This window comes from Piliocolobus tephrosceles, chromosome 9 (genome assembly GCF_002776525.5).
Source record: "Piliocolobus tephrosceles isolate RC106 chromosome 9, ASM277652v3, whole genome shotgun sequence".
NCBI lineage: Eukaryota > Metazoa > Chordata > Mammalia > Primates > Cercopithecidae > Piliocolobus > Piliocolobus tephrosceles.
Genome location: NC_045442.1, coordinates 56730099 through 56755724, shown reverse-complemented (window position 1 = coordinate 56755724; position 25626 = coordinate 56730099). Strand labels below are relative to the sequence as shown.

The 25626-nt window shown below is 39.7% G+C and overlaps 1 protein-coding gene across 1 annotated transcript in view; it reads left to right on the top strand.

The window, feature by feature from the left end:
- Positions 1-15435: 15435 nt before the first annotated feature.
- ANK3 (ankyrin 3) overlaps positions 15436-25626 on the top strand; it is a 713837-nt gene continuing 703646 nt past the window's right edge. Inside the window, exon 1 of the mRNA XM_026454835.2 lies at positions 15436-15691. Within this exon, the coding sequence (XP_026310620.1) occupies positions 15635-15691 (57 nt within the window). The 5' untranslated portion in view covers positions 15436-15634. The remainder of the gene's footprint in view (positions 15692-25626) is intronic.

Genomic DNA, 25626 nt, shown 5'->3' with positions numbered 1-25626 from the left:
AGAGATAACTTTTTTAAAAAAAAAGTATTTTTCAGGTCTCTGGCTTACTGGGAAGTGAGATCTTTTTTTCTCTATAGTGCAAGTCTCTCCATCATACTGGTTGGAATTGTTCTCCTTGTTGTCACCCCAACCCACACTCTTGAGTTTCCCTGAATGCATTACACAGCATTATGTGCATGCCTCCATCCTTTTATTTTGAGCTGTCCAGTCAAGCATTTGACTGGACAATGCTTTTTGTCCAGTTGGTCATAGAGTTTCCTGAAAAGAAAACATCCTCAGCCATAATCATTTCCACAGTCCTTCTCTACTTGGGAAGCCAGCTGTGTTCTCACTCTTTCCTTCTGCCCACCATCCCTCTTCACCCAGAGAAAACTGGCATTACTTTAAGGAAGTTGTTCCCACACTTTAGCTTACAGCAGAGTCACCCAGAGGGCCTGCTGAAACATGGATTGCTGGGCTCTAACCCCAGACTTCTAATCCAGTTTGGAGTGAGACCCAATAATTTGCATTTTTAACAAGTTTCAGATAATGCTTCTGCTCCAGTCATCTCATCTCGAGACCACTGCCATAAGGTATAATGGCAGAGGAAAAAGCCTTCCAGGTGAATCTGATTGAGGTAGGGTGCCCACCTACTTCAGGATCATGGGTTTATTTCCTCTTTTCTCCCGAAGATCAATGTGTCTTGACAAGTTCCATCCTGCCAGCAATGCCAGCTGAGCTTGGAAAAGGCTATGAAAAATTTCCAAAGCTATGGAACAAAGCTCATGGACTCAAACAAAAACACACAACACTATAACACACATACATTTTGGTTGTTCTACCCTCTGACAGGTGCATTTCCAGCTGTACTGCCTTTTAGAGGAATGTTTTGCCACAGTCTTTCCACAAAAGAGAGAACATTTGCTTACTTAGAAACTTATGGACATTTATTAAGTAACAGTTACATTCAAAGCTTTCTAAAGAAATCAAGGAGAGACCAGGAGACTTGGAGTGTAAACACCTGGACTCTAGTCTGGTTGAACAACCTGGGCAAGTCACTGCATGGCATTTTACAAATATTCAGTCTTCTTAGCTATAAGATGAGGAACTTAGATTTATTCTCAGAGGTCTCTTGCAGTGCTGCAATTCTAGAAACTTCCTTGAGCAAGAACACTGATAGGATCTGGCTCTAAGGTTGGAACATAGCTGACTTGAACACTAAAGGGTCTGCTCAAATGTGTCAAAATGAGGCAGTTCATGTCATCCTTTAACATACCAGGTACGGTCAGCTGAATAATGAACCCCAAAGATACCCAGATCCGAATTCCTAGAACCTGTGAATGTTACTTTCTGTGGTGTTAGAACTTTGCAGATATGATTATCTCGTAAAAGAGTAATCTTAAAAAGATATTGAGATGGTGGAGATTATCCTGTCTTATTTAGATAGGCTCCAAATGCAATCACAGGTATTCCTCTAAGAGGGAGGCAAAGATTTGACTACAGAAGAGAAGGCCATGTGATGACAGAAGTGGGGGAGAAAGTGTGATATAATGTGAGACCACAAGCCAAGGAGTGAGAACAACATCCTGATGGTGGAAGGTCCGGGAAATGATTTTCCCCTACAGCCTCCAAAAGAAACTTGCCCTGCTGACACCCTGATGTTAGCCTTTTAAACTTATTTCAAACTTCTGACCTGCAGAACAGAAAGATTATATATTTGTGCTTTTTTAAAGCCATCAAGTTTATGATAGTTTGTTACAGCAGCCATAAAAGATGGATACATCAAGCTTAGAACAGCATGACACTGTCCTGATCCCCAAAGTGGAAGTTTTCAATATGGATGGCTATAGCTGGTAAATCAGAGGGCTGACCAATAAATCACATTGCCTTCCCTTCAACATTAGAGCTGCCTTTCTTTAGGTCTTAGAGAGTTCCATTAGCTATTCAAATTGCAGTATCTCTCACAGGCACTCTGCCTTAGTAGATAATGGGTTTAGCCCAAGGCTTGGCATATTGTGGATGCTTCCTAGAAGTTATTACGGGCTTACTGTCAGCTGTGCACAAGGCACCAGGAGAACAGGGGCTGAAGGTGAGGGAAGATGGGTGCATGTAAAGGACCTGTCCAAGCCTACCTCCTCTGTTCCCTGAATTCCTGCCAGGTTCATTCTAGGACCACATACACATTACCTTATCAAGGCCCTGGGAGGACATTTTTGTTGCTATTGCAATGGGTCAGGATCATTCATTTCTGACTCTACCATCTGTCCTGTTGGCCATAGAGACCCACCAACACCTCCAAACACAGCCTGTGTCTATAATCTTCTTGGATATTCTTTGGTCTAATTATCTCTGGCAGCTGACAATCATTTCCCCCTGGCTCTCACCAGGAATCAATGGTGATAATAATAACCATGAGAGCAATCATATCTGTTTAGTGAAGGTCCACTACGTGGTGACCGCTTTACACAAAGTCTACCTAATCACTATAGCAACAATTCACGGTAGGTATTATTATAATATGTTCTCATACATAGGTTAACAGAGGCTTGGAGAAATGAACTATTTTATACCAAATCCTACAGGTGATCAATGATGGAACACACATTCAAACCAAGGTTGGCCTGATCTCACAAATGCTTTCCATTTTGCTGCATTGTTTCTGATCAAAAGAAAATGTACCCCCAAGTACTTAGCACAGTGTTTGGCATGTGGTAAAGTCTTAGCGTTGGCTTTTATTGATATCATTGTACATTTATGTCTATGGCTATGGCTGCCCATCAGAGTGTACATGGAGAAATGCCACAGGCATGGTGGCCTAGGGCCCAGCAGATGGAGAGGGCCCCTTTGGCCTTTCCACACCCCATGTCTTTGAAGAGCTTCAAAGCCATGCATATGCTCTTCTGCTTCTTTATCCTCCTCCCTCGACATACCTGATCATTTCCGGAAATGAGAAAATAAAGGCGCTGTAGCCAAAAGAATAAGGAGTGGAGAAAATGCATGCATAGACAGTCTGACCCTCTTAGACTGAGCCTCTCTTCACCTGGCATCCTGTCAAGGCAATCTCCCTCTCTCCCTTTAAAGGTCCCTATGCATATCTCTCTGCATGCACTGACATTGTCCCAGAAACCTCCATGCCTTCACCTTCTGCCACACACATACTGGTGTCTGAGAGGCAGAGGAGCTGACAGGCAGTAGGATCTGGGGAGGAAGAAAGAGGACCCTTTCCTGAAAACAAACATCTCTGGTTATTTTCTCACATCCCTGAGAGAGTTGAACAGGTAAGGCAAGCATGTGACACACATGGTCCCTTCCCCCCATCTCCAACCTGTGACAGGCATCACCAATGGATGGTAGCACTCTCCATTGAACTCAGACCAACGAATTGGAGGTAACACAGTAGAGGAGACTCGTTTGGCATGCCTAGAATATGACATGCATTTGAAGATGAGGTACTTACTCTGTGATCTCTTCTTAAGTTGTGAATCCACTTAGTAATTTCTGAATTCTACCCTTTCATTAAAGCCCAGGCCCCATCTTACGTATTTTGAGAAGCCACTCCTTATCATATTGTGGTCTCCCCTATGTTTCTCTTCTTTGATACTGATATATTCAAGGGAGAATTCAGAGTTTGAGAGGGCTGAAACTTGACAACAGTTTTGTAATATTTTCTATAGAGAAAATGAAAAGATAATTTAATTTTTCCTCTGGGTTGATCCAAATTTGTTTAGAAAAAAAATTTTGGCTTCAGGCTTATTATTAATTATGCCACGTAAATTTTCAAGGTGCTCTCTAATTTGGGAAAACCATTATCAATTTTATTTCATACAAGAGCTCTAAGATTTTAGAGCATCTCAAGTTTGCTGTGCAGTGTGTAATCAGAAACAGTCTTATGGGTAAATGACACTCATTGACCAGTTTGTCCTAATGTCCTCAAGTTTTATTTCTAAGTGGGATGCATCTAAATATCTAAAACCATTGTGGGCAACTCATCATGCCCTTGCAAAGGGCACCAAGCACATATCGTGGCACACCGAGTTAGGCATGTTCCTTCCCAAGCACTATGGGTGCGACCACCTCAGTGTGGGCAAAGCAATGTTCCTTCTGAAGCAGGAGCCAGGCCTTCTGTTCAGCTATGTGTCTACTAGCAGCTCTTCAAGGAGGCTCAGAGAGTAAATCCAATTCCTTTACAACAGATAAGAAAACCAAATCCTTGAAAAATGCCCTGTTACTTACCCAGAAAGTTGGAGGTAGAGCCTGGACTAGAATCAGGTAGATACACTCTAAGATTCATGCTGTCTCTCCCCTCTCCTTAGGAAGCTCAGCGTGTCCTGGGTATTTGATAAATATTCCTAAAGCTCAGCATGTACTGGGTATTTAACAAATATTCCTAAAGCTCATCATGTACTGGGTATTTGATAAATATCCCTAAGTTTCAGTCCTCTCAAAACATCTAGTAAAATGCCTAAAAGAATTCAAATGCATATCATTTAATGAATGAATGAGCAACTAAGTGAATGAAGAATATAGTTACAAGCATCTCCAAATATTCTGGTTGCTCTTTCTAATATTTTTTATATTAATGATGTTTTATATTAACAGCCATGCTTTATTCAACTAGATTTCAAGCTTTTTTTTTTTCCTCCTGAGATTAAAGTCTTGATGAAGTCATAGAATGTCAGTACTGGAAGACACCCTAACAATCATATAATTTAATCCTTTTTTGTATTCAGTGGATGAGGAAACTGAGATTGAAAACACTGAAGTTATTTATCTAGGGCCTTAGAGTAGTTCTTCTAAATATTTATCCTGGCCTTTTATCATACTTTTTAGTATTACAAGATAGGTGCTTCTCATTTCCTTTTAATAGGCTCAGAATTTAGAGTCTGAATCTGCCTTGAAATCAATCACTTCAACTGTCCCCCACCCCCTTATTTTTCACTTAAGACATTGGAGTATGTATTAAATATCCTGTGTACTCAGTGCCAAGGGGAAAGCAGAGACATGGTCCCTACCCTACCCTCAAAGAACTTAAAATCATATATCTTCATAGAAACACATGGCCTTATTTATGACAGGGCATAATTATGGGGAAATTTTGTCAATTTCCCCTGAATTCTGTATGAAATAAAAGTTACTTCTCTTTTAGACCACACCTTTTTCATTTTTAAATGAGACATTTGAAGAATGGCACTCTAAAAGCTAAATCATTTCAGCAAGACTGCCTGTCTGGACAATCAAATTCTACCCACATCAAGATGGGGCTGTCATTTTTATGGGTATTATTCATTAAATGGAGCATATCTTCATCTTTGGCCATTGAACTGGCCAAACACAGTTCATGTATTTTGTTTTTGTCTGCTGTGTCCGTGGGACTATAATTTAAGGGATGTGAATGGAACAACACAAATCAAACGCTTCCCCGCAAAAATGCTATGATGTGTGTCATGGAAAATGGCCTCAGCCAGTCCTGGGAGGCAGTAAAATGTGATGAAGAGCATGAGAGTTTGGTTAATAAACCTTAATGTAGCAAATATTTATAAATAATTCTTAAGCCCTTACTATATGCCAAGCACTACTAGACACTCAGAGTCAATATAATGGTGAATAAGAGAGAAAGAGATCCCTGCTTCTATAGAGCTTATATTCTAGTGGAGTAGAGAGGTCAAGAACAATAGCAAATCTACATAGTAATAAGCACTATGCAGAGAAAAAAAGCGTTTGATGATAAAGCATAGATTGGAGGATCAGGAAATGCTTCTCTGGTGCAGGGGGCAGGGAGTGACTTGGATGCTGTGATGACAAGAAGAAAGCAAATGAGAAGGACTTGGGGGAAGAGCAGGGAAGATGATCTGGGCAGAAGGAACATCATGTGCAGCGACCATAAGGGACGAGGTATGGCTCAGAAACAGAGCTTAGGCTGGTGTGGCTGGGGCCTGCAGGAGAAGAACAATAGGGCAAAGATGAGGTCAGAGAGGCAGGCAGGGGCCAGACAATGTCAGACGTTGTAGGCAGGGTGAGGAGTTTGGTTTTAACTTCAAAGGCAAGAGAAGCCACTGTAGGGTTTTTAGTAGGGAAGCCACGTGATCTAATTTACATTTAAAAAAATCGTTCTGGATGCTGCTAGGAGAGTCAATTGTAGGGAGGAGAAAGGGAAACAAGGAGGAAAATGAGGAGACAATGACTGTACTGCATGTGAGAGACAGTGGCCACTGAAAGGAGATAGAGCTGTCCTATGGACAGACAAGGCTACTTGACTCACTGGGTAGGTGAAGCTGATCAAATCAGCCTTCTAAGCATGAATTGCCTTACCTACAAAAAGGGTATAATAATGTCCACTTGGAAATTTGTTCTGGGGACTAAGTGTGATCATCCCCAGCACATACTAAGTATACGGTGACATTTTAGAAAACGAAAGGATAGTGTGCTAGCAATCTGGATCAGTAGTCAGCAAACGATGGCCCATTCAGTCCACCGCCTGTTTGTGTGGGTAAATTTTATTGGAATATAGCCATGTTTGTTTGTTAGGTATGGCCACTTTCACATTATAGTAGCAAAGTTGAATAGTTGCAACAGAAACTATAATGGCTGGCAAAGCCTAAAATATTTACAATCTGGCCCTTAAAATAAAAAGTTTACTGATCCCTGATCTAGATTGTAACGAAGAGTAGAGGGTAGAAGGAATGTAAGAGAGATGAGATGTATCTGTACAAGGAGGCAGATCATTCAGAGAAACATTAGTGGTGTGTCATGCACTATATTTTGTAAGTGCTCTGCCAAAGAGAAGGCCCCAGCTATAAAGACATGATTAATAAAAGGAAGCATTTAAAATAAACTTCAAATGTCATCATCACACAAATCAACCAATAGTATGTAACATTTATATAGTGCCCCTATATTTCCATTATGTTCATCAATAATTTTACTAAAATAATTCATTCTAGATGCATAATTTCAGGGTAAGAGAAGACAAGTAATGGAAAACAGATAGCAATAAATTGGAAGAACCATAAATAAAGTAGAGAGTTCATCCATGCAGTCAATAAATATTAATTTAGCACAAAATTTGTATTAGGTCCAGTGCTAGGTGGTGGGATATACAATGGTAGACATTACAGCCACAGTCCTTGCTTTCACGGAACTTTGAGTTTAATGTTTCCTTTTGGGGAAGTACTGCCCCCAGGTTCATATGAATATCTTTGTGTATGAAGAAATACCCTCTCCTCCCTCCTCAAGACACTTTATCTCCATGTGAAAGAAACATTCCAAAAAAGATTAATTTCTCTAGCACCTTAATTGCCATCTGCCAACAATTTTAATATAAATGTTCAACTCTACTATAATTATGATGTGAATGGCTCTGGGGTATGACACCCTCTGGAGTATAGAAACATGTTTAACTATATGCAGAAGCATGAAAGGTATGTGCTCAGGACAGAAAGTGATGATAATATGGAAAGAAGGGACTACCTGGGCTGAAGATTATGAAGACTGTTTCTCTAGTTTCAATTTTCACTAAGTTGGTGATCCATAATTATGGTTTTATTAGTAACCTGCAGATATCTGGAATAATTTCATATGGCTTTCCAAAACTTTCAATGTGAAATTTAAGCAAGCTATATACTGTACTTGAAAGAGTGGGCAAGGAGAAGAGTGTGACAAAACAAAATGATCAGTTACAGGATGTCCAAGTAACCAAAAATTTGGGGGTCTCTCTGAGAGTGGAGCCAGAGTTGCTGCACATAGTTTTGGGGAGTGTGTTGGTATGTTTCTATTTTTATTAAATGTATTTATTTTCTGGTTTAAATAGAAAACTCCAGATTTGAAGTTCAAGACTTCATATCACATAAGTAGTAAATGATTAGAATTCCTAGGTGAAGAAGTTCCATACAAGGCCATTAGAAACAGTTTTATAAAATACAAAGGCTAAAACAGGCAATTCCATAGGCATTAGAATCAAAGCATGCATGGAGTAGATCAAGTACCTTCATGATGATTATTTTTTCCCTCTGTTCAGAAATAAGATGAAAACAGGTATGAATTGAGAGAGCCTGATTCTGGTTTAGAATCAGAATGGAAGAATGTAAAGGGTGAAACGAGAAAGAACTAGGAGGAGTATGTGGGAAGAAACAGAAACAAAAATAATTTTTTTTTTTTTTTTTTTTTTTTTTGGAGACAGGGTCTCGCTGCTGCCCAGGCAGGAGTGCAGTGGCACAATTACAGTTCACTGCAGCCTCCACCTCCCGGGCTCAAGCTATCCTCCTACCTCAGCCTTGGAAATAGCTGGGACCATAGGCATGCACCATCATGCCCGCCTAATTTGTAATTTTTTTTTGTACAGATGGTGCTTGTTCAGGCTGGTCTCAAACTCTTGGGCTCAAATGATCTATCTGCCTCAGCCTCCCAAAATGCTGGGATTACAGGTGTGATAGAGCACCTGGCCAGATGAAAATATTTTAATTGAAAGTCTGGCCCTTTTTATTCCCCCAAATTCTGTTCTGATGGTGTCACTTGTTTTATTCCTCTTCCCCTGTGTCCTAGATGCCATGCCAATGAACAAAATAAAGTTTCTCTTTTCTTTCCCAAACACCCTCAACTAGAACCAACACAGTTCAATTCACTGGGAATTCAGGCAAAGATAACAAAGTTTGCTTTTCCTTATTAATAAGTGGCTAAAAGTTACCAGTTTATTTTCTGTCACTAGTTAGTTTTGCTTTATGTTAACTTTTTATGTGTATTTTTTAGGATTGATATGACCATGATACATATTGCCATGACTTTAAATGTTTTTGAAATCCCAAAGTGAATAGAAAGAAGTGATGAAAAGTTCTAATCAAAATGTGGAGATAAAGTAGAATGAATCACACTGATTATTTTGTCTTCTGTAACTCTGCTATGAAGTTTCTTATCCTATTTCATAAACTACTTTGGGGCTGGATTTTTAAAATCAACAATAAGTTATCTCAAATATGTTGAGTCAGACAATGTTTGTCATTTTATAGAATACATCAGATAATCTCTATTTCCTTTCAAATGTTTAGAAAAAACTTAAAGGATTAAGAAATGGAAATAGACACTAAAATAAGTTACTTAACCATATTCTACATGGGATTGCAACACTAACTCGATAAATAAACACTATACTCTCATTCCACTTGACTTTGATAAAAAGATTGCTAAGCCATGATCTTTATTGTGTATTTAAAAGTATGAGTTTCTACCCAGTCGAGACCATACTGGAGGGGAAAGGCCAAAAGCCACAGGAGAGAAAACATTTTGGTTCAACTTTGTGCTTGGTGAGCTGTTTTCCCTCACTAAATTCACAAATTAAGGGCCATATTTCTACATACTATCATACTCCCCATGGCTTGTGGTAAGCAAATATATATCTCTTCTATTTGAGAAATGTTTTCTATTACTTCTTTTGTGAAAGAAACACATATTCATTAAACATCATCTCTTGAACTTTACAAAAAATTTCTCACAGGCTAAAACTTTCTGTATTAACTCTTGTTTCCTTGTTTCTTGGAGATTTCATAGACACCACGTAAAAAACCAGCTTTTCTCTCTTGCTAATGGTCAGGTAAAAAAATTCTGCTGTTTAAACATAATTGTTAGTGTCTAATTATAGTAGAAACTACTCTGGAAGGAATAGTGTCTCATTGTAGCTGTGGGGAAATGTCATAAATTCAGAAGCTGAGTGAGGGAGAGGAAAGTACAATCCCATTTCTACTGATGGTTCTTGATAACAGTAGGTGTCTTAAGGACAGGGGATTAAATAATATTGAGTCACATAATATGAGACTACTTTTTTGCTTCTCTTTCCCTCCTGATAATGTCAAGGAGAAAGTTTGCATCCCGTTCTGGTTTTCATGCCCCTTTAGTGCTTGCTAAGTTTTCTTTCTAACAGAGAGGAGTTCAGACAGAATACAGAATAAAACAAGAAATGTATAATAATGTTTTCATCCTGTGTGTTTAGTGTAAGTGGAAGTGATTTTTCCTAAGGTACTAAAAGAAACTTTCTTTTAAAAATAAATGTGTTTAGAGCTTCCAGAGAGTGGAACATGTGGAGGTTTCTGGAGAGTGGCCCCTCAGGGAGGGCATGGAAGTTCTATGCTCCTTGCCCCATACCTTGCCCTATGCATCTCTACATCTGTATTCTTTGTAATATCCTTTATAACAAACTAGTAAATGTGAGGCACTATGCCATTCCTTATGATACCGAGTAAAGTGAGAGTCCTGTTGTCCACGGTCAGCCAGCCTGGGACTGTTGGGGAGGCTCCGACCATTTATCCACTGCAGGAAACACGACTGGAGTTTGACCAAATTTGTCCACATTGGAGGGAGTCTAACTGAAACGCCGGTGGCTCATGCATCGCACCATTTGAAGGACCCAACAGTATGACCACAGTGTCATCCTGAGGAACAGATCAGAATCTCCAGCTTCAAACAGTGGATGCCTGGGAAGGAAGATCTATGACTACAGACAGAAATCTGGTGGCTGTAATTGGCCAGTCATGGTCTATGTGACCTTGACTCAGTGGTTGTATTTCCTTGTACCTCAGCTTCCCTTTAATAAAATGGGATAAAGGTTAAAATATGTGTTTAGATAAAAAGTAAATTAATGTAAATAAAAACATTAGGTAACAAAGGTGGTACAAGAATGTGACAAACTAGAGGATCCGGTGGCTCACGCCTGTAATTCCTAGCACTTTGGGAGGCCTAGGTGAGAGGATTGCTTGAGCCCAGGAATTTGAGACCTGCTTGGGCAACATAGTGAGACCCTGTCTTTATGAAAAAACCAAAAAATTAGCTGAGTAGGGTGTCACGTTGCTGGTAGTCCTAGCTACTGAGGAGGTTGAGTGAGCTATGATTGTACCACTGCACTCCAGCCTGGGTGACAAAAAAAAAAGCCAAATGCCATGAAGTGACTGAGTTTGGAACCCACTGTTAGAGTTCTCTAAATAGAGATTAACTCACATTCCACCAGACTTCATCTTAATAAAAAACAAAACAAAAAACTTCCCTTCTTTTCGTTCTCTCTCCCTTCTTCCTTTCTACCTCTAACATTTAACAAAATGGATTGCTAGTGTGTATAATGTGCCTGACATTGTGTTAGGCATTGCAGACTCAGAAATGCAAAGATTAGTACATATATCATCCTCTTTCTCCTCAACCTGCTCAATCTCACTGGAGAGACAGATGTGCAAAAAGTATTCTACAGTTAGAAATGTGACATGCATGCAAGGTATAGTAGCCTAGAGGAGGAACAGTCAATTGGGAAGCAAGGGGAGGTGTCAGGATTCAACCTCAGGAATCAGTTCTACGAAATACAGTCCAAGTTCAAAACTACACCCTTCATTTATTCAGCAAACCTCGAGTGAGCCAGACACTGCATTAGGTCATGGTGATTTGGATATGAAAAAGATAATCAAAGCATCGAGAAGCATATGATTAAAACATAGGCAATGAAAGCAATGATTATCTAGGTCTATAATCCTTATCTGAAACCCCTGAAGGCAAATACGTTTGCGATTCAGAATTTTTAGAATAGTGATATGGTACACACACTGTATATCACATAATACCAGTAAAAGGGCCTAGGGAAGTACTTCATAGTTAAGACACAAAACCAGTCATACTAAATGGGAAAAAAACTATAAATAATCTCCTACCAATTCTGTTTAGGTTTCTAGTTTTTGTAATTGTTTAGATTTCTGAATTGCAGAAAATATTTGGGAACATATTCTTCAAAATTGTTAGAGGCACGCTGCAGGGTGTTTTGGCAGAACAAAGGGCAACAAACCACATTGTAATAGAAAAGAGTCAGGAGGCCGGGCACGGTGGCTCAAGCCTGTAATCCCAGCACTTTGGGAGGCCGAGACAGGCGGATCACGAGGTCAGGAGATTGAGACCATCCTGGCTAACATGGTGAAACCCCGTCTCTACTAAAAAATACAAAAATCTAGCCGGGGTGGAGCTTGCAGTGAGCTGAGATCCGGCCACTACACTCCAGCCCCGGCGACTGACCGAGACTCCGTCTCAAAAAAAAAAAAAAAAAAAAGAAAAGAGTCAGGCCTCCTCGAAGATGTATTTTCTGAGAGGAGTCTTGATGGATGAATGGGAGTTAACCAGGCAAGGAAGATGGGTGAAGCAGATAACTGGAGGATGAGGAGAAGGGTTTTCTAGGCAGAAGAAATGGCTTGTAGAAAGACAATGGCCTTGGTGTTTGCGGGGAACTGCAAGTAATTCACAATGGTTGTGTGTGTGTGTGTGTTGCCTGAGGTAGAGGGAGAAGGGAATGGAGATGGAAATACTGATGGAGAGCAACTGAGATGTAGTGGAAGAATTGGACAAGGACCCATGCTGAGTTAACCTTTATCGTGAAAGATAGAATGGGCTACTAAGTAAAATTTTTAACATTGTATAAACATATGAACAGATTTGAAATTTTAGACAAATCATAGGATTGGACAGAGCTGATACACTACACAAAATTAGGAGGATATTGAAGTCGTCCAGGTAAGAGATGACGAGAAAATGCAAGTTGGCGTGGTTTGGCACATAGTAATTGCTCAATAAATCATAGCCATTAGAGAATCAAAGGCAGGGATGTAGTGGAGATGTGTAAGAAGGGACATTTAAGGACTCAGTATCTGGTTGGATTGGGAGGTAGGGGGCAGAGTCTCCTCCCCTGACTTCAAGGTCTTGCTTGCTTGGTGGTGCTAGGCTAGGGAGCATTGGTAGAATACATGATTCTGTTGTCCTTGGGAATAGGAAAGGAGAAATGACGTTTTCCCTTTTGGATGAGATGAAATTGGGTTTGGGATTCAGGGTAATTGTCTTAGTTGGATTTGGGAGTCATTGTGTGATAGCTAAGCTTTAATGTGAATGAGATCACAAAGAGATAGCGCATGATGTGAGAAATAAGGCAGACGGAGGTCAAAATCCTAGAAGACGTTTAAGGAGGAGATAACAGTCAGCCATACGAAATGATCTTGAAAAAATAACCTAGATATGGTCCAGAAAAGGCTTTCATGGCTGTGGCAAAGAGATCAACCATAATTTGAAAAGAGAAGTTTCAGTAGCTGAGGAAGGGCAGAGGCCTGATGACTATAAATAAAGTAGTGTGCAAGTGAGAAAATAGGGACCCCAGTGTCAACTACTATCCCTTTAAGACACTTAGCTGTGAAAAGAGAAACAGAGAGGAGGACAAACTTAGAGACAAACATAGGCTGCATGGAAAGATTTTTGGTTTAGTTTTTAAAGGTAGGAGAGATGTTGCCAGAGTGTCAGTTCCTTCTTCCAGTTAGCTTTTCAGCTGTGTTGCGGCGTGCCTCGGGAGGAGGGGAAGTGTCTTTGATGCTCCTGAACACAAGTATTTCTCAGAAACAGACGACCAGATAAACAGACTGGCCTGGAATAGCTCTACAGGGAAGCACCTCTTTCTGGGCTTCTCTCCCAGGTGCTGCTGCTTGTGCTAACTTCCTGTAGAGTTTTTTCTCCCTCTATTGTCTGCCTGGCTGGCTGGCTGCTTGCCTCTTGTTTAAGATGGCTCTTGTGGCTGTATCGGTGCCAGGGAGTTGGCTTGTAAAATACCTGTGTCTGTGCAGGCTTTACCAAGGTGATGCACCTCCCAAGCCACCATCACCTGGCCCTTGTAGTCTGTATTGTCTGCTTCACACATTCAGTTTGGGCAACCAATTCCTATGAGTGCCCGAGGGGATAGGGAACTAGGCCAGGCACAGTGAGAGATAAAAGAAAACCGGACCTTTGCCCCAACGGACCTTAAAATCCAAGGCATAGGATAGTCTTGGGAAAGAATGATGACAGTGGTTCTTAACTTTCTGGGGACACATAAATCGTTTTGAAAAGTTGATGAAAATGATGTGCTTTCACCCTGTGAAAAAGCACACGGAATGTAACATAAAATTTCAAGGGGTTTATGGACTTGCTAAATTCCGAAGTGGTTTATAAAGCTCATGTTAAGAATGCCTAAAGAGTTATTGTTGCTCTATTAGTGTGTGATCTTGGCTAAATAATGTTTCTGAGACTCAGTTTCCAGATTGTGCTGCCTGTCTTGCAAGGGTTTTGTGAAGACTAAGGGAGAAAACATGAATAAAGTGCTTAGCACAGGGTCCAACACTGAGCTAATGCCCAACAAATGTTATTTCAGTTTAATGTGTGTTACGGAGAAAATGAGTAAGATGTTAGATGGGAGACATAGCTAACTCACTGCAGTGTTCTCTAGTAATAAAGTCATTCCGGTATTTAGTTGTTACTTGTTGGCAAAAGTATGTTTCCCATACTTTAGTAATTCCCTGCCTACCTTTTGAAGTTTTGCTTATCCCAGTCCCACCTGGACAATTACCCTTTTAAAATATTTTTTAAACATATATACTTGCTAGGAAAGGACTTCTGGATCCCTACCTTAAATATCATATAACAGTAACAATAAACGATGGAACTAAACAATGAAAAAGAAACATGTTATAAATTGTTACAAACATGTTATAAATTCCAGTTAGATACCAGTGCTTACCTAGGGCTTTGAGCCTGGGGCCTGCTCTGTGATAAAAGGGAGTTTACTGTTTGAGAGAGAATACTTCTCCTTGTATACAGAAGAACTGAAAGAGAATGCAAAAAGGAATCCATTTCTTACTATGTGATTCACAGTCATTTAATGCCCTGGCCCTGCTCGGTGCACTAACTAGACATATCTTCCGTGTAGTTCATCCTAAAGAGATATCCTCCCTTTAGGAGACATTAAGTGAGGGTAATTGCTCCCCTCGCCCCACGCCAACTAGAATAGTGAATTCTGTGGGGGCAGCGGCCTTATATCCACCTATCCCACCGGCCTTGTCCAGGACAGGAGTGCAGCAAAACCCTTATCATGTGAGCTCCTAGAAACAAGGACACTCAGAGGTCCCCTGCTCCCCATTCCGTTGCTGGATGAGACTCAGTGCCTCCCTCACAACCCGGACAGCTCCGGAGTTTAATATTTTAATTGGGCAAGTAGTTGAAGCAATCTGAGTGCTGCCAGGACCTCTGCGGGGTGGAAGGGAGGCTGTGGGCATTGCTCAGAAGCTATCTGCCTGGGAAACTGCTTTTATATAGATTGTACGCTACAGATTAATAATAATAATAATGCAAAAACAAAATTGCCTAAAGATGATTGGATTCCCTTAAGCCATGTTATTTTTATTATTATTAATTATTATTATTATGGGGAGTGGCTAATGAAACTCTATTCAGCAGCCCAGAGGAAAGAGGACTCGCCCTCCATCTCTTCCTGGAGCTGCCTCTGCTGCCCCTAGTCACCCTAAAGCCACCCGCCTCTTACCCTGGCTCCTGGGCCCCGGCCGACTGGATGTGATCCCGGGGAGCTAGGTGCAGCGCAGCCTCGGCCTCCGGCCCAGCCGCGCCTCTACCTGAGCGGGGCCCGCCCCCAGCGCACCGGCCAGCGCGGGCACCTGGCGGTAGCAGCGAACACAGCAGGAGGAGGAGGCGCCGCGCGTGTCGCGGGGCCGCGCTTGGCGTTCCTGAGTCGTGGTCGAACTTTTTTCCAAGAAGTCCCACGTTTGGAGGCCGGAGGAGCGGGACGGGGAGGAGAGACCGGAGTTCCTGGAAGGAGCAGCAACAGCAGCAGCCCCACAACATGGCCTCCTCCGCCTCCTCTTCTCCTGCGGGCGCAGAGGACTCTGCTCCTGCCCAGGTGAGCGCCGCGCCGCCCCACTACCTGTGGCTGCCTTCACCCAGGGGCACGCGGGGACCCGGGCGGGCGGGAGCCCGGGCCGGGGGGCCCCAGGAGCCCTGGAGACTCCCTGGAGTCCTGCCTTCCTGGGGGTGCCAGGCGGTGCCGCGAGGCTCCTGGAGGGCGAGCGGAGGGGACCCGGTTCCTGCGGATCGTGGGGGTCCAGTTGCGCCTGGAAGTTAGGACCCGGGAAAAAGGCGAGAGCTCGAACTCGGTTCCAGTGCTGGAGCATCCCCAGGAGAGAGGGGGCCCCGAGGACTTGGGGCTTCTGCTTGGAAACATTCGCCTAGAAAAAGAAAAGCGGGCCCCGGGCTCAGTACGCCCTCACCTCGGTCTCTCGTTTTGGGGCTTCTCTGTTCCTGGCTCGCCCCTCCAACTCCGTGCCAGGCTGAACCCTTCCTAAGGACACGATTGAAGCAGGCTGCAGAGGCTGCACGTTTGGCGGGGAGGAAATCACCTGGTTCTGAAAGTTACCTTCAGAGTTAGGCGTTTTTGTTTGTTTGTTTGTTTTGTTTTTTCTTTTTGTTTTTTGAAAGTGAGTCGATTTAACTCCCTAAAATTATAGAATATACTTTATAGATCGAGACAGAAAACATGCAGAGCAGGGTGGCTCTCGTGGCAGTGCCCGGGGATGACTTTGGTGAGTTTACCTTCTCGATCTCTGAGAGCCTTGTAAAGGCATGCAAACAAAAACACGAAGTAGAAATCGGGTGCCTGACGACCAAAACCGCAGCATCAAGGTAGTCTCCTTCTTTCCACCCCACACCCCTCAGCAGATTGCCACCTTTACGCCCGGAGGCATTTAATAGCAATTTTGGCCACGGTGTGTATAATGTGGCATGATTGGTTTAAAACACTCGCTTATGTTTGCATGTGCATAGAATGGCTAGGGAAGGGTTCCTGAGAAAAAATAGTTGTCCCGGTAAGGGGAGCTGGGGAGACAAATGAGAGGGTGAGGAGGGAGACTTACCTTTCACATACCTTTTAGGACTTTTGTTTTTTTAAATCGTGGGCTTGCATTACCTATTTTCGCCAAAGAATAAATACTACGTGTTTGAAAAATGAGGCACATTTGAATCGTCTTGAAAACAACAGCTCACCTAGTTTTAAGTTATGTAGAATTGCCTTTGAAACACAAATCTTGCACATGTCATGTTTTTCCTTTAGTTGTCATCTCTAAAAATCCTCGGGGAATCAGTGAGGAGTCTTCAAAAGAAGACTCTGAAGTTTCGACCAAGTCAATTGGTGGTTTTGATTGCTACCTAGATTCTGATTTTGATTTTGCTTGAGAGTGTGGGTTGTCTAATTTTGGAAGAGGTCACTTTCTCTTATTAATAAAAGCATAGAGGAGTCATCCTGGGGTTATACCGTACCTCATTCCAGGAGGGTAGGTCAGGGCAGGTAGGCTTTAGAAGGAGACAGTCTCAGAGTGGACACAGATTGCTGCTTTAGCAGTTCAGGCAGCCTTATAGTCTGCTGACCTGGGCTCAAACCGGTGCATGTTTAAGGAAGCAAATTTCTATATTGAAAGTGAATGTAAAGTTAAAACCACAGTTCTGAAACAAAAACTGACTGAAGCAAAACAATCCTTTGAGTATCTCCAAATCAGCTACTAATATCTGGAGGGCCAACTTCTCTTAGTTCTCAAATCAGTAGAGGATAAATAAGTGAGTTTTGAATTTGGATTGTAGTTAGATTGTTATTTATGATGGTTCTCAGTGTTCTTTTTGTTAAAGCGTAAATAAATACGTTTCATAATCTACACAGTGATGTGTTAGGCTCCATAGCAGATACTGTAGCTCAAGATCCTTCGGACAATGTGAAGGTCAATGATGTGTTTTGGAATCCAAGGAAACAGTGTGGATTCTGAATCTGTTTGCATTTTTGTGGTGGTGCTTATATTAGTGTATGTATATCTGTGGTTTTCTTTTTTTCAGTACTTATTTTTTTTCTTTTTACAGTGATCATGAGTTTAAAGAAAGTAGGTGTGCCTAACTCTAGAATAATATGTTGATAACTGAGAAGAATATAATTGTTATGGACTCTCAGCAGTTTTTCCCAGGTTAATCTCCAATTAGTTACTTCTTTATTTAAAGTTATTCATTTTTATGCACAAAATGTCTGTATATTTTTGTAGAATGTGTTATTATAATTATAGGGAATCTGTATAATCCAAATTGGAGATTATATAAAATTCTAGCCTATGTAAATAGCATTTTTACTTTTCTGAATGAAGTAAATACCTGAAACTGACGAATCCAACCATCCGACACTTTTACACAAGATTGATTCTAAGTTAGAACACATAATGAATTTTAATTGGAATGTTTAGCCTTGATACAACTTCCCCAAACTCACATTATTAAAGTTTATCCTTCTGGAAAGCTCAAGGTTACTAAAGATCTAATCAGATCTGAAGTAACTTTTCCCTGTATGTATTGACTGGGCTGCTGTTCGCATAACTATATCCTTGGATCTTGCAAATGTGAATGCCAGTCAGATGCCGGGTTAATGTCAAGGTACTTGGAACAATAGGACCATTTAATTGTAATTTTTAAATTTTCATCCAGTATTGACATGTGAAAATAGCTTAAAAATTTTCAATTGCCTTCTATCCACGATATAATTTTAAAAGTTGTTTTAATGTAGTCTACTTTCTCCTAGATATGTGTTTTAAGTACTAGAAGCTCAGCTGTTATTAGTTAAAATTTGAAAGTTCTATTAGAGCAGGCATGATGGTTTATGCCTATAATCCCAGAACTTTGGGAGGCCAAGATGGGAGGATCACTTGAGCCCAGGAGTTGGAGACCAGCCCTGGCAACACAGCGAGACCCTGTGCCTACAAAAAATGAAAAAATTAGCAGGGCATGGTGGCAAGTGCCTGTAGTCCCAGCTACTCTGGAGGCTGAGGTGGAAGGATTACTTAAGCCTGGAAGATTGAGGCTGTAGTAGGTGATAGTCACACCACTGCACTCCAGCCTGGGTGGAGTACAGTGAAGTGAGACCCTGTCTCAAAAAAAAAAAAAAAAAAAGAAAAGAAAATCTTTTAGCATTAAGTACAATATTTATTTGAGGACCATATATCTTTTTTCCTGATTAGCTCTAAAAGATGTGGTAACATTTCCAAAATCTACATTCATGGTTGAAATACATCCCGGACACTTGTCTTAGCATGCTTGAAGGTGGACAAACAAAATCTTCCAAAGGGTTTGTCCATTCAAAAGGACGTAGATTTTTCCAGGAGTTGATCATATTCCTCTTTGACTATGAGAGTGATATCAGTGGTACCAAAATAGAAGCAATTTGTTGATGTTTTATGGAAATTACTCCTGAATTTTCTCTCTTAGGGAGGTCTTGTATGGATTAATTACCAAGCGTCATGTGGTGTGATGGGCAAGAACAAAGCAATCACGTGGATGTTACATGTTTTCAGTTCTGAGTAGATAGTGGTATTTTTCCCCAGAATAAATTTCCTCTAGTATCTGATGTATATTAATAACTTGAGGCTAAGTGATCTAGTGTTTGGAGTTAGAGCTTTAAAATATGAAATAAATTATTTTTTTTTTTTTTTTTTTTTTTTTTTTTTTATCAGATGATGCTTTGGCACTGTCATTTTCAGATGGTGTTAAGAGAAGGGAAGTAATGAAAAATTGGCCCTAACATATATTTTGGACCTGGCCTGATAGGGGAAGTTAATTTGAATGCTAGAGCTGAAGTTAATTTGAATGCCATTGTTGAATTAAGAACTATGTGTTGCTAAATTGGAAAGGCTGTTTTCCTATGTGTTTTGAAGATAACTATGGTGATTTATTGGTAGCTATTATGTCATCTAGCTTCATTTCTGGGCTGTACTACTTCTCTGGGGGATGCCAAGGCTTCATGCTAAGGATATACTCTACAAGTGTAGGGCTTCTCTTTCCCCACTCTTTTCATGTCATGATGCTTTATAGGGAATCTGGCAAAAAGCAGCTGTGTGATTGCAGTGTTGCTCATTAGCATCAAACATAGGGCTTGATACACATTAACTCCAATTAATGTTTGTTAAATTAAGAACCTAAAAATGATAAGGACCTGATATTCAGATTTAGTAGCAGCTTCCATTATCTAAACAACATGTACTTTTAAGCTCCTATCATGTAAAAGGCACTCTTAGATACACAGTGAACACATGGGTTATGGGTTTTACTGTTAAGTAAAAAGAAGTATATAATCCAACTAGATAGAGAAGACATATGCATCTTGAAAATGTAAGTGCATTGTCTAGTAATAATAACAATCATGATTTATTGTGCCTCTCACAGTAGATTCTATGTACTTCACAATAAACTAGAGGGTAAGTATTGTTACCCACCACCCCTGGCATTTTCTACATGATGGCATTTTATACGTAATGAAATTGACCTTCAGGAAGACTATACAGGTTGTAATTTGGTAACCTGAAATTGGATTGGAACCTTTGTCTGGTAACTGATGGAGAGACCAGTGGTAGCAAAACCAGGAGTCAAGGAATGAAGTCCCCATTCTCCAACTATCTAGTTCTGTAACCTCAGAAACGTATCACCTCCTGGGCTTCCATTTCTTCACTAGACGAAGGAGAGGGTTGGAATAAAGTATTTCTAAGGTTTATTCCAGCTATAACAGTCTACGATTTAAAACAGTTTAAATGCTAAAAGAGTTATGGACAATTCGTAATAAAGTGATACATTTCCTTGTTTCTAGGAAACACTTTTTCTCCTCACATTGGCATTCCTTATGTTAGAATAGTTTTCCAAATGTTTGGAACTTTTACATTTTTTTTTTTTTTAAAAATGATTTTTTTTTCCCCGAAAATCTGATTTTAAAGCAATTGTGCTCCCTGTGATTGATGGCATCTTAGACGACAAACATTTGTTAGTTCCAACAGGAAGTGGCAAGATGGCATCTCAGTGAGTTTGGGCTGGTAATTGAATACTCACCAAAGAACAAGGACTTGGGTGTAGAAGAACGGAGACATTTCCCGTAGTAGGTGGAGACAACTGAGAATAACTGCTTGGCCTCTGTGGGTCCTTGAGGTTTTCTTTCTTTTTTAAAAGAAGTTGAAATATTATCAGTGGTATGCTGATAAAATGTCCCTAAAAGAAGAAAAGCCCTGAGTTGTAGCATTTGCCTATTCCTACCTCTACTATGGCTGATTTCAAGTTACCAACAGGCGATGAACATGGAGTTAGAAAGAGAAGCACAGAATTGGTAAGCACACCACTTACATACAGTGAGATGCACAGATTTCATTTTCGGTTGGATGAACAGTTTTTTTTTTTCAAATTTATATGACACCAGGTATCAGGCACACATGGTGAAGCACAGATAAATAACTAGTTCTTACTTTTCAAAATGTCATAGTTTAGCAGACTGTTTCAATGAACTTTAAAGTAGAGAAAGGGCTCTTGCACTGAGAATAGTTGATTAGGTCTCTCTTTTTCCACTGAGAACAAAATAAATACCAGGTAGATCCTTAAATACCTAGATTAGATATGAGAGAACTGAGGTCTGTAACTGGCTTATTTGATGTTAGGATGATGGATTATGATTTTTAAGACCCTATTTCTAAGGATGTCAAGTTAAGCATAATAGGTTCTTGTTCTGCTTGTGTATGTGTTGCTATGTGTACGTGTCTAATTATCACCTTTACTGATGTATAATTCACATACAATAAAACTCACTACATTTAAGTGTCCAATTTGTTGAATTTTGACAGTTATCACACCCTATCACAATAGAATATTTTTTACTAAGCTGAGAAGTTTACTTGAGTTCTTTTCCAGTTAAACTCCCAACCCTCCAGGAGACTGCCATTCTGATCTCTTTCGCTATAGATGAGTTTTGCCTATATACACATTTTAGTGTCTAGCTTCTTTCTCTGAGCATGATGTTTTTGATATTAATCCACGTTGTTTTAGGTATTAGTAAATTATTCCTTTTTATTGCTAAGTAGTATTTCATTGTATGAACATGCCACAGTTTGTCCATTCACCAGACATTTGAGTTGTTTTCAACTTTTGACTATGACAAATAAAGATACTTAGAACATTTTTGTACAAAAATCCTTTACCTTTCTTTTGCTTGCGGGGATTATGTAAGTGCTTAAGACTGAGATTGTAGGATCCAAGGTTAGCATATACTTAACTCTGTAAGAAAATATTCATGTCTTATCTCACATCTCTAGGGAATGAAAGGTTTTAGATCAGAATGGTAGGGTAGAGGAAAACCCATTGGGGAAATTGTTCCTTCGGTGTTTACTTAATCAGAGAATTTTTTAAATGCAATTGTAACTATTGATGAAATGTGAATATTGAAAAAAGACATTGATGTTAAATAAGACTTTACAAGCTTGTAAAAGAAAGTATAGTTACAGAAGGAAAACAAGTTTTTAAAAACAGCTTTATTGTGATATAATTTATATACCATAGAATTCACCCATCTAAAGTGCTCAATTCAGTGAATTTTGTATATTTACAGAGTTGTACAACCACCACCACAGACTAATTTTAGAAAATTTCTATCACTCTCAAATAGGAAGTACCCATTTACAGTAAAAAAGAAAAGAAAAGAAAACAAAAACAAAACTATGGTTTTAAAGTTAGGAAGAGTTATGTTTTAGTCTGAGTTTTACTGGTGTAGCAACTGCGTGACCTTGGTAAACTGAATCTCAGCTTCCACATCTTTAAAATGGAGGTGAAGCAGCTCCTTTACAATATTTGGATTATAACTAATGCACATAGAGCACTTGGTACATAATGAATATTAAATAAATGGTAGTGTTTGTTGTTGAACCTTGTGTGCATCGTTGTACTTTCTGTGACATTTTGTTCATATCCTTATGTCTGCCTCTGCTACAAATATCTTTGAACCTATCTTTTAGGCAGAAATTAGATGGAGTGGAAAGGAGAAACCTGGACTTTAATGAGCTGGGGTTTTCTGGCTGTACGATTTAATTGCTTGACTTGGCAAATCACTTGACTGTGTCTGTTTTTTTATATGAAGAATTAAAGTAATCACATCCATCTTGTGGGATTGTTCTAAGTGTTTGAGAGAAGCTATATGATGTGCTGATATAGTAGATGCTCAATAAATAGGAGCTGTTCTTCCGTGATATCAGAAGCTACCATCGTTGAAGTAATTACAACATTCAAGGCATACATGGAAAATTTGGATGTGAACTTTGTGCATATTTGCTGTATAATTTTTATATTTTAGGACTAGTAGAGGGCCAGGTACATAGTTCTTAATAAAATATTTGATGAAATAGATGCATAGATGAGTAAACAAGAAAAATTATTTTCCCCATTCTTTTTCAGTTTCCCCATGTTTGGGTATCCAGGAGAAAGTTATATTTTCCAAGCTTTAGGCTCATTCACTTATCTCCTTTCTTTTTGGGGCTGGGATGGGGGGACAATAGTTAGAAACTTTCATTATAAGAACAAAAATAACACTAATTGCTTACCTTTGTAAGCAGCTATTTATGTATTTTAAAAAGTACTCTCATGTTATTTCTTTGCATTCATGTCTCACAACAACCATATCAGGTAGTTGAAGTAGAGAGTCTCATTTTATTGAAAAGAAAAGCAAGGTTCAGAGGTAGACTTGTTCCTGGTTCTTATGGAGCTAATAAGTGTAACAACAAAGCCAAATGAGGGAAGGAAGGAATAAATACGAAGCCTTGTGCTGGTGGAAGCATATTGGGGGCTGCTGTTCTGGGAAGCAATCTGGCATTACTTAAGCAAATTGACTAGTTATCTACTCTGTGACCCAGCAATTCCATTCCTACAGGTGGACACAGGAATGTGTACCAGAGGTCCCCAAGAGGACATATCCAAGGTTGTTTACTTCTGTTTTTAGTGGTGGAAGGGAATGGGAGGTAACTGAGTGAGCATTGCTTGGGGGAGAGGAAAAATGGTGGTTGCATGTCATGGAGTTGTCTGTAGCCGTAAAAGCAAAGGATTAGATAAACAGAAGGAACTCAAATGGATTTTAAGAATATAGTGCTTGGTGAAAAAGTAAGAGTGTGAAGTACATAAACATTAAATCCTTTATGTGAGTTTAAAATTCATTAGCCCAGCACAGTGCACATTTTGTAAGAGTACTTACATAAAATGCATCTGACATAAAGATACTCTCTAAACACATTAGAATGGCTGCCTGCGTGGGACCCAGAGCATGGGAGTGGGTATGGAGATAAAAAGGAATAAAGAAAGAAAATAATGATAATGTGCCATGAACCAGGAAGTATAGTTAACTCAACCCTCTGGATGGTGAAGTTAAACAAAACTAGACAATACGTTGTTATTTGATACTGTTTGAGTTCCTTTTATTGTGATTAACTCTGTTACCACAAGGCTTAACCAAAGAGATCCTCACATTATCATTATATGGGATGGATGTTCCAAGTGAAATAAAATTTGCGTTGGTTTTCTAAGTTTCAAGTGAAATTTCAGAGTAGTATCTTTTTCTTTTTAAAATGTTTGCAAGACAGTACATTTTATTTAGTGTGATTTAAAAATTAAGTTCCTTGCTAATTTTGCGTTTTGGATAATAGAGACTGATGTGCCATATAGTACTGTCAGTTTTTACAGAATTAGAATGTAATACGCTAAATATTTAATTCTAAAGTGATATTTCAAGTGTTGTATCTTTATCATACTTCATGGATTTAGAAGGTTCTCAGTATCGTATTGTATCTAAAAATAGTTTGCTGTGTGTATACTATCCTTAAAGGATTTCGATATGTAAATTTTGGGGGGAGGAAGGCAAATATATCACACTCTATTGTAATGCTTGTTTTCCAAGTTAACTTGGAAGTATAATAGATCACCTTTTTGTGGTGGAGGGGACTAAAAACAATACAGATTTACTAGGTGCAGTTCTGGAGGCCAAAAGTCCACCGTAGGTCAGCAGGACTGTGTTCCTTCTGGGGGCACTAGAGAAGAATCCATTTCTTTACTTTGTTCCACTTCTAGAGGCTGCCTATGTTTCCTGGCTCTTGACCCCACATCACTCTGACCCCAGCTTAGTCATCACATCAATCAGATTGCTTTTCAGTTTATCTTCCCTCTCTACTCACTATTTGTAATTCTGAGATGATAGTTATGGCAAATGGCTATAGTTATGTTTTATGTATGCTGCACATTTTTGTAAAATCAGTTATCTTGGTTGTTTAAAGAAAGGGGCCCTAATGGTTAAAAGTTCAACTCAAAATAGTCAGCCTTTGAGTGTCTACCCATTGCTACTGTAGACGTGTTGCTGGTATTCAGTAGGAGAACTCTTCTGAGAAAACAAGGTCACCCAATTATTTTAATGATAGGTATAGAAGCTGGAGAGAAACTGATTACATCTTTGACCCCAGTGTCCACTTGTTTGTGAGTGGCATACAGGTGAGAATTTCAGGGTTATCTGTAAAATGCAAGGAAAGTCTTAGCTCTTGTGTAAGAGTCTCATCTATACTAACACTTTGTTGTGTAAGTGTGCCTCTTATAAATATCAATGAAATGTTGACATCAAAGAATGAATTTCAATGCTGTGTTTTGGTTTTCTCCACAACTGAAATGAAATAGAAAAGGAAGCTGTTGTGATCTTCAAGAAGGGATACAAAGAATGTCCAGAGTGCAAGTGGTGAAAATTAGATTCAAGAGCATGATTCCGAATTGTTCTGCCATTTAGTTTCCTCATATGCAGCCTGGGAATAATAATTCCTACTTCCTCTCAAGTCATAAGGATCAAATTGTATGATTAGGTAATTAATTCAAATTGCTTAGTGCTATGTGAAAATATTGATATAAGATGTTTTTAATGTACTCTTTAAAAAATGAGCTGCTCTTTTCAATGTAATAGTTTTTCCATTGAAGTAATTTAGTGTGTTAGTT